Here is a 10,557-nt window from a genome sequence, read left to right on the forward strand (position 1 = left end):
GACACTGCGTAGACAGCAACACAACTGACGTGTTTAAGGCTTAAAAAGGCAGTAAGGACATGGTTAAAATAGTCCATGTGACCTCATTGGTTCAACCGTAATGTTATGAAGCTATGAGAATACTTCATTACATTACTTCATTCAACAATTTCTTCTCTTCCGTGTCAGTCTCCACATTCACGAAAATACCACAGGCTTGCTACCTTTCTGGGCCTTGAATGTGTCAGTTGCATTGCTGTCTATGCAGTATCAGAAAGCTCTCGGATTTCATCAAAAATATCTTAATTTGTGATCAGATGATGAACGAAGGTCTTATGGGTTTGGAACAACATAACGGTGAGTAATTGACAGAATTTTCATTTTTGGGTGAACTCTCTTTAAAGGAGAAGTTCACTTCCAGAACAACAATTTGCAGATAATTTACTCACCCCTTTGTCATCCAAGATGTTCATGTCTTTCTATCTTCAGACGATAAGATTGTTAGGATTGTTTAGAGCCATTTGAAGCTGCATTAAAACTGCATTTTGGACGTTCGAACTCGGGGGGCACCATTGAAGTCCATTATATGGAGATATGTTTTTCCTCAAGAAACATAATTTCTTATCGACTGAAGAAAGACAGACATGAACATCTTGGATGACAAGGGGGGTGAATAAATTATCTGTAAATTTTATTTTCTGGAAGTGAACTACTCCTTTAAACTAGTTCAGTTCTCTAGTTGGCACACATTAAAGGAAAAACGGAGGTCTGCTGAATACCATTGATGAAGCGGAAACACAAGTCACCGCGTAAGCTTTGATCCTACTGTAGGATCTACCCAGGAAGTTTGAGAAAAGTTGTTTCACAGGAAACAAAACACAAGAATTGTGTGAATTGACTACTCTAGGATTGGTCAGTCTGAAAAGGTCAAACTATTTATCAGACCTTGTTCAAAAGAACTGGCTATTATTTTAAAGGACATCAAGTCAAAATCAAGGTCTGTTTAGTTTTTCTTCCAATATACTTGAGAACTGAGTAATTTCAGTGAAGCTCTAAATGTCCTTGGCTTCTTACAATTTAAAGAGAGGCCTGAGCATTTGAGAGATCCAACTGCGATTGTCCTCACAGGTTATGCATCATTTATTTTAACAACGCATCTCAATTTAAAAAAAAAAAAAGAACAAATTAGACTTCCGGCAGTATCATTCAATCTAGATTTATTCATAGTTCCTTCCTGTCTTGTCTTTTCACATCTTTTCTCAGGCCCACAGTTTTGAGCTAAATATTAAATGTAAACCAGTTTGTTCCATTATGAACATCATGCCATGAAATTGAAGGCTGCATTTCTTATTTTCTTATTATCTTCTCACAAAAAAAAACAAAAAAACAATATGAATTTCCAGTGGTTATTCTGTGAAATATACAGTAGAGAGAAGTATTAATATGCCAATCTATTTCATTTAGACCGAAACATCTACAAAAAAAAAAAAAAAAAAAAGACAAAAGCAACATCGCTGTTAATGGTTCTGCTTGAAGTGATAGTTCACCCCAAAAATGAAAGTTCTGTCATCTTATATTCAAACCAGTAAGACTTTTCTGCTAAAATATTTTCATGAATGTTTCAGCTGTTTTGGATGAAAGTCAATAGGGTCCAAAACAACTCCAAACCCCATTGACTTTAATTCTATGGACAATTTTAAAAATATCTTCTCATACAGGTTTGGAATGACACAAATGACAAAATTTTAAATTTTTATAAACTATCCCTTTAAGACAAAGTGGGCCTAGCTGCCTCCTATTTGCGCTCATCTTGAAAAAAACTCCATATCGCATACTTCCCAAAACATGAATTTTCTGGCATATAAAAGCGACCTCAGATCACACCTCAATGTCCTTTCTGAAAGTCCTCAGACGGGTTTATGCTCCTGACTAAAGGCGAGTGTAGTTTAGCGTACTCATAAGCGCTGACATTTACGAGTCTGCAGTTTTGCACTCATTATATGAAGCCCTTTATGTAATAGCCACGTTTGAATGAACCACAGCACAAAAGGAAATCATAATCAAATAAAGATTTTACCCACAGATGTGAATGCCAGTTATACTGTGGTGCTATTCCTCTAAAACAGGCCATTTTCATTTATTTAATGGTCCCTCACTAACGATGCAATTCATTCTATGCACCACTGAGTTTTCAAGGAAACATTAGTTTGTAATGTTCGATCGTCTCCATTTCTGTGTTGAATGAATTCTCAAAACTGACAGCATACATTCCAAACTGCATTTTCCTAGTACACTCATTTATACTGTCATATTTTAAAAAGTGCTTCTCATAGAGGAGACCTGTTTAGCGCAGCGTCAGATGTCATTGTCCCGCAGTCTTCTCTCTTTGCTATCTATGCGAAAGCTGGGCCGATTGCCCAGGCGCGGATCCTCCGTACAACACACATACTGTTTCCAGATCTTAACGAAAGCATTCCGGAATTTCTTAATGCGGAATGCATAAATGATGGGATTGACGGCGGAGTTGCCATGACTGAGCAAGATAGCCACGTAAAGAAGGCACATTGAATTGTCACAGCTAGGACAGAAGAGAGTGATGCAATTCAGGATATGCAATGGCAACCAGCTGACGGCAAACAAGAAGAGCACCAGCGCGAGAGATTTTGCCAGCTTGAGTTCTTTGCCGTAATACCGCGTGGGGTCGGTCTGGTTGGCGGTGACCTTCTTGTTGAGCTGCTTGTGGATCATGTAGAAGATCTCAGCGTAGATGAGCAACATGAGGATGAGAGGTGGCAGCACCCATCCGAAGAAGTTGAAGTAGACCATGTACTCCATGCTGATGACGTTCTCAAACTCACAGGTCACGAGAAGGTCAGCACCTATGGTGCCATTGGTCTGCCGTAGCTTCTCCAGATTGTTCCAGCCCAGCATGGGCGTCAGGCCGACTACGATGGCCACCATCCAGCATACCATCACTGCAATGCCTGCACGCTTTGGAGTCACCACTCTTTTATAGCTGTGGGAAAAAACAACATTTTTAAAACAACTCAGAGATGCCAATGGAGTGCAACAGTGCCTGACTACTTTTTCCCATAAGGATTTTCAAAAAGCCCTGAGAGTTATAAGCAATGAAACAAACCAACCAGCAACAAGCTGAATGACATTGCAAATTTTATTTGAAGCAAAATTTTTTTTGAAAACTGGACAAAAAGAGAGATTTTCAACTATCGTCTCTATCGTGGTTACATACTCATGTGATGTTGCTGTACTACGTGGGCACGAAAACATGTCGTCTGCTTGGGCTTTTAGGCATTACAGTTAAAAGAAGTTATTTTAAGCTGTTGAAATGCAATCAGCACTGAAATAACTCAGATTTAACTAGGTTTAACTCAGAACCCTAGATTTAATTCAGCAAATGTATAATATTCTAGTACTTAATATGTCCTCCATAACTCTAAGTGCACTGCTCTGACCCTTCTTGGCACTGAGTGTACATGTTCATAACAAATTTTCACATCAGTCCTGTTTAACTCCTGGAGGATGAGCTCCTTAAATGCCTTGGTCTTTAATGGGGAGTTTTGCTCAGCTCGTCTCTACAGAATCCCCCACAGCCACACAAGAGTGTTAAGACTGAGTGAAATACATGTCCACTGAAAGATTTTCACCTTAGGACAATGAATATCTTCATTGTCATGTTGAAAAAATGCCCAACAATGCAGGGGATGAGGGGAGGGTGGCATCTTCTGTTTCAAGTTTTTGTATTACATCACACAGTGGTTTGTGAATTCATGACAGCTTTGATAAAGTACAACTCCCTCACACCTTTAGTACTCATAAATCCCTATTTAAGAGCTTTACTACCACTGAATGTCACTGTGGGTACCAGGCACTTCTCGCTATACTCCTCCTCTAGCAACACCAGAACATTGTGGATGCTTTTGGGTCAGAAATGATTGACTTGGTCTCTTGAGACCAGAGCATGGATTCCCAGAAGTCTATATCTTATCAATATGGGCCTTGGAAGAGGTTAAATGAGTTTATTGTGCTTTGGTTACAGTAGGTAATTTTAGTGGTGACAACAACCATGTGTGTCACTTCTGCAGGCTCCGTCATACTCTGTGAGATAGAGTGTTGCTCTTTTCATAGCTTTTGCTGGCTCTGAGACACTTGCATGGTATTTCTCCTGCTATTTTTCTAGCAAAAATTCACTCATCACTAAATGAAAGCGGTCGGTGCTACTTCTGCTATATTTTCACACTTAAAACAATAATTTGGTATTCCTCTTGTACCATTGTACCTTTTTTATACTATGAAATAAATCTCCTGACAGGAAATGTCTTTCAAAGTTTTGGTTTAATATACTTACCTCTTGAGCAAAAATTGCCTTAAACCTACACTTTTTTTTTTTCCCTTAATTTTTGCAACACAACATTTCATCACTTTGATAAGAAAATCTTTTTTTCTTAAATAATTTTGACATTCTTCTTTGGTAATTGAAACAAGCAGGCTTGTTAGAACATTATATCTCCAAAGAACCCTAATATGTCTTCTAAGTAAAGAGTAATTGCTGAATTTTGTTTTTTTACCGCTTTATAGGCCTTAAAGGATTAGTTTACTTCCAGAACAAAAATGTACAAATAATTTACTCACCCTTTTGTTATTCAAGATGTTCATGTCTTTCTTTCTTCAGTGGTAAAGAAATTATGTCTTGAGGAAAACATTACAGGAATTATCTCCATATAGTGGACTTCTACGGTGGCCCCAAATTTGAACTTCCAAAATGCCATTTAATTGGCTCTAAATTATCCCAGTCGAGGAAGTAGGCTCTTATCTAGTGAAATGATCTGTCACTTTTTAAACAAATGGACTATTTATATACTTTTTAACCTCAAATGCTCGTTGTGTCTAATCTTTGCAATGCGCATGCATCATCTGTGTAATCTGGGTTAAAACTCCCATCTTGTTTTGTTTACCTTTTTTGTAAAGGGCATTTGATCTTCTTTGCATGTTCACTTTGTAAACACTGAGTCTGTACTTCTGCAGCGATTCAGGGTGATTTTGAAGTTGGGGAAGAAAACGAGATGGGAGTTTTTTTTGACATACCCTAACTGTCTTAAACTGGAAAAAAAACAGAGTTCACACAGAGCTAGACAAGACAAGCGTTTGAGGTTAAAAAATATATAAATTGTCAATTTGTTCTGAAAATGACAGATCGTTTTGCTAGATAAGACCCTTCTTCCTTGGCTGGGATCATTTAGAGACATTTTAAGCTGCATTTAAACAGCATTTTTGTAACTTGGGGGCACCATTAAAGTCTACTATATGGAAAGAAATCCTGAAATATTTTCCTCCAGAAATTAATTTCTTATCGACTGAAAAAAGAAAGACATGAACATCTTGGATGACAAGGGGGTGAGTAAATTATCTGTAAATTTTATTTTCTGGAAGTGAACCACTCCTTTAACTGGTTAAAAACACACACTTGTATGTGTCAAAACGCCCGACTGTGCAAGCATTCTCATAAACACAGTAATTGACCATATGCACGGATTACTTCCTTGTTTTAGACAAGCCAGCTCAGTCATTTCTGGTCAACTGTACTGTGCCGTAATAGGATTGTCCTTTGCTTTGTCTCATTTTCTCTACATAATCCATTCACAATTCGTAGAAAAAAAATGTTGTCTAAGAGGACCAAACGTCCATGTATACCATTTCAAGAATGACAAATGCGAGTGTAAAAAATTACGCGAATAAATCCGCTAAATATGCTGTGAGTCATTGCTATGATTGACAGTAATAACCGAACCAAACATCTGACAAGCCAATGTCAAAAACAAAGCTGTGCATTAAATGATTCAAACTAAATTTAGAGTAACAAAACTACAGCAGTAACAAGTTTGTGTTGGTTGAATATAGGCTATTTAACAGCTTTTACAGTTCAAGATAAAACTTAAAAGATGTAGTTAATAAATTAAATCTAAAATATTTCAAATTCATATTGATTCATATTGAATGCATTATTTAATTCTTATAGCATTAATATTTAACTTATTTAATTTGTAGTGAACTATAAGTATTTAAATAATTCACCCTTATACACTGTAAAAAACAACTTAAAATAATTTGTAACCTGGCTGCCTTAAAATTTTAAGTTCAGTCAACTCAAAAAAGTTTATTCAACTTGAAATGTTAAATATACTAAGTGACAACTTAGATATTTAAGTTGAATCAGCTTAAAATTTTAAGGCAGCATTTGTGTTTGCTAAACTTAACAGATGGGTAAGTAACCCTACTTACCCATCTGTTAAGTTTAGCAAACACAAATAACTAAGTTGTTGCTTAGTACAACTTAACATTTCAAGTTGACTAAACTTATTTGAGTTGACTGAACTTAAAATTTTAAGGCAGCAGGGTAACAAATTATTTTAAGCTGACTCAACAAATTGTGTTTTTTATTTTTTACAGTGTAGGCGGTTTGTGTTTGAACTTATTTATTTGTTTATTTATTTTAATTACTTTCTGCACTTGCTATACTATATACTTCAGTGCGGTAAAAGTACTAAAATTTGTTATACTAGTAATATTATAATAAATCGAAAAGCAAGATTTGAAAAAACTAGGGAGTCGAAATGACAGCTGCAGCCAATGAGTGATCCTCTGCTGCCATCTTTTGGTTTGTAAGGGTAATTTCATGTCATTTTCATTTTAAAAAGTCGTTGTTTTCCATGAAAACACATTTTTTCATGTCGTGTTTATGAATGAAAAGTGAATCTTACTTTGCGAATTTCGAAAACGAGTCGAAAAATAATAATGGCTTAAAAATATTACATGATTTAAAAAAATGTGTTCATGACTATGAAGGCACGTTATTGATTATCATGACTACTGTTAAAATGTTGTTGATGAGAAGCATCTCTAGCTTGCTAATGTTAGATTAAACAGTTGTGACAGTGTTTAGCTGTCAGCATGTAAATATACAATCTCCTGGGATTACCAGGCTCTGCATTTAAATTATAGGTTGTTAAAAAATATGAAACTAAATGTTCATGCCGCTATCAGTATTTACAATGTTGCAGTTATTATTTTTCTCAGTTTCTGATAAGAACGAGGCAGGAGAGCAGTCTCAAGAGTCTCCATCTATATATAACACGTATAAAATCAGCTACACCAGAAATTTATGAGCTGGCTTATCATTATGCGGAAGTTCTAAAAAACACTCCGTGCATACAGTCATTTCAGGTCTTAAGTGAACGCAAACAGCTGAGAAAGAAAACACACATTTAACAATGTATTGGGCAGCTCTTAAAGTGACAGCAGCCTAATATTCCTGCTGTCTGTCATTTATGTTAATCAAACAACAAAAGAGAGAAAATCTCTGCTCTTGACTAAATCACTTTAATAATAAGAAATATATTTTTTGAAGAAAATGCAAGGTTTTTATACATTTGGTTACTTTATAGAATGTATCTAGCATTTATCTATTTGTTGTACTTTAATCGCTGACTGTTTACTTTTTTTCAGTGAGCTTGATTTGTTTTTTTTTTTTTTTTTTTTTTTTTTTTTTTTTTTAATTTCTGTGGTTTCAAACATTTTGATATCATAAAGAGTTTATTTAAAGCGAAAATAACTATATTGTGATATATGTATCGTTGTATCAAATTACGCAGGATGATGGCTTCAACGAAACCATATACCAACCATCTGTCTTTATAGGTGTACAAATTGTTGTTCAAAATTAATTCCCATGTGGACAAAATGACTGGGATTTTAACATCCTGTTACACTCTACATCACTGAGAGAAAGAAGGAAGCTTTGCAAAGCAAGTTCAAGCATGAAAATGACTAAGTTTAGGACTATTTCTGAGGAAGTACAAACCCAACAAGTAAATTAGTTTTGGAACATCCACAATACATAGTTGAAATCTCAAAATGTAAATCAAAATTAAAAAGTGGTGATCCACTACACAAGGATAACATTTTGATGTAGTCACAATCCCTTCTCTGTGAAGAGCAGAAGATCTTTTCAGACTGCAAAAATGAAGCTAGTGAAGCATGCCATCCACTCGGCTGGCAAATTGGCACTAGTTGCCTGTTTGACAAACTATGCGTTTGTCCAGTGTAATTACCTCAGACTAGAATGTTATAATCCTATTTAATCATTAAAATAAAGGAAGGAGCTGTTCTTCTTGGCAATCAGAAGTAATGCCGCATAATGGTCCTTCTACTTAATTGACTCATATAATGTGTAAACACTGCAACTCTAACTTTATATCAAAGCGAGGCCATGGTCAGGACAGGAAATTAAGGACTGGGAGAGAGTCATGGTTTGAGGGTGACTTTGAAAGTGGATTCCACAACAAAGCAATAAATTCAGAAGCATTGCAGCCCACAGCAAACCCACCCAGGTCAAATATCATTCCGTCTCAAGGCAAAGATGCAACACCTCAGTATTTCTCACTCTCACATAGTTTCATTCTCACTCATTTGCTAAATTAAGATGTTCACACGATGAACATGCATGGTTGTTTTCGTATTGAGTAAACCTGCCATAAAGGAAAACTTTAATTGAAACTCACCATCATGTTGTTTCAAACTGCATGATTTTCTTTCTTCAGTGGAATGAAGGAGACACTTTTAAGAATGTAATGGCAATAAATTGTAACTGAAGCAGGACAAAAGTCGTATCTAAAAGCATCTTATTGGCGTGTTCACAACAATTTATGATTTCTGAATAAAACAAAATATAACACGTATTCTACAATTGTACTCCTATGTCAAATATAGTAAAAGTAAGAGTAGGCTGCAGTTCAGATTTCAAAAAATTATGCGGGTCGGATGTTTCTAATGATTCGGTCGATCTAATTCACATAACCGGAATGCTTTGTTCACGATTCGAACTGTACCGGTTCCTCGAGTCAATGATCCGGTCACAGCCGATAAAATCTCACCAGAAGGGAAGATTTGGAAGATTATTACGATGGAAACGACTAAAATTTTGATCTGTTTCTCACATAAAGCTATTGTATGACTTAAGACGACTCGAGATATAGAGCATAAATCAATTTTATGATACTTTTGTTGTGATTTTTGGGTTCTTGACATGACAACATTCATTTTAATCGCAGAACTTTTAAAGAATGTTAATATCTTGTGTTCATAGAATGAAAAACGTCATGCGGGTTTGGAACCAAATAAGGGTGAGTAAATGACAATTTTCATTTCATTTTAGATCAAATATCCCTTTAAGACTGAGCCGCATTTCACAGTCACCCCGACTTCACCATTCACCATTCATGACACGAAACCATCATGTAAACAGAACTGGAAATATGAAATGAAAACCCCCCTGAAATGAATAAGCAACCAACATCTTATTACCTCATTGGTATCTTGACCCTCAGATAGCGGTCAATAGCAATAGCCAGGAGGGCGAGTATTGAACTTTGCGTTAGTACCAGTACAGTACATGCAACGAGCAGACAGCTGTAAAAATGAGTCTTCAGTCCGATGCTTATGGTTATAGCCAGAGGAATGACAAGTGCCCCGACCGCAATGTCTGCCAGAGCCAGACTGACGATGAAATAAATGGTCGTGTCCCGTAGAGTTCGGTTGATTCTCACAGCCCAGACCACCATCACATTCCCAATGACAGAGGAAAGGGCAATGAGCACCTCCATCCCAATGTACAGACCCCGGACATCAGGCATCCTTGCGAGGAGTACACGTGCGTATGTTGAACCGGATAAAAGATTCCCAGGTTTTTATTAAAAAAAAAAAAAGCCTGCCGGTACGAGTCCAACCCGTCGTTTTACTCTGGTTTACATGTCGGTGCCAAAGTTACATGGCGCAGGATGAAAACATAAGTTGCGTTTCCTCTCCGAAATGCGTCCGCGGCACCATGATCAACCTCCTCATCATGTCCGGCTGTGTGGTCCAGCTCCACAGTGAACAAGTATGAGTCACTTCAGACCATCCACAAGCACATTCCCCGCGCATTACATGCAGTCACGGTTCATCAGGAGCGATCAGTGCGTGACTAACACCTGTAACTTACGCTAGAGTCAGTCAAGACGGCTGCCATATGGGTCAAAATTAAGCCCGTACATATGTCTGTCGATGTCGATAAGTCCGGGGAGGTCTGACGGTCACCTTAACTTTGAAACAGCGCAATAATGAGCACATCGGCTCCTCAGAAAGGCTCCTTGTGCACGCTAGTGCAACCGAGGCAAGTTTCACCAATCAGATGCTACGAGAGCGCAGCAGACGCGCGCAACACACCTGATCAATCTAATGAGTTGCAGTTCATCTCTCAAGTTGGTGTTCGCATCTATTTTAATTTATATAGGCTGCGTCTCAGATTGTCCTAAATAGGATGCCGGATGCATGTATGAAAATGTCCGGATGACGTACTTTCTGATATGCAGTGAGATATTTAAAGTGTGTATCCTGCACGTCATTTTTTTTTTTTGAAGTGCCAGTGGTAGCAGTCATGGATCATGTGGTGCCCTACAAGAAAGCGCATGCAAGTAAAAAACTTGTACTCATAAAATGCATAGACAATTACTAAGAAAAAGTAAC

General features: G+C 37.1%; 1 protein-coding gene across 1 annotated transcript; it reads right to left on the reverse strand.

Annotated features, from left to right (window-relative positions):
• Window positions 1-476: 476 nt before the first annotated feature.
• LOC127173383 (adenosine receptor A1) lies at window positions 477-10,340 on the reverse strand. Its single transcript, XM_051123230.1, has 2 exons — window positions 9,358-10,340; window positions 477-2,995 (listed from the first exon to the last, which is right to left on the reverse strand). Exons 1-2 carry the CDS (start codon window positions 9,684-9,686, stop codon window positions 2,335-2,337), a joined length of 990 nt encoding a protein of 329 aa, XP_050979187.1. The 5' UTR covers window positions 9,687-10,340; the 3' UTR covers window positions 477-2,334.
• Between the last annotated feature and the right edge of the window lie 217 nt (window positions 10,341-10,557).

Source organism: Labeo rohita, chromosome 11, assembly GCF_022985175.1.
Source record: "Labeo rohita strain BAU-BD-2019 chromosome 11, IGBB_LRoh.1.0, whole genome shotgun sequence".
In the NCBI taxonomy this organism is placed as follows: domain Eukaryota; kingdom Metazoa; phylum Chordata; class Actinopteri; order Cypriniformes; family Cyprinidae; genus Labeo; species Labeo rohita.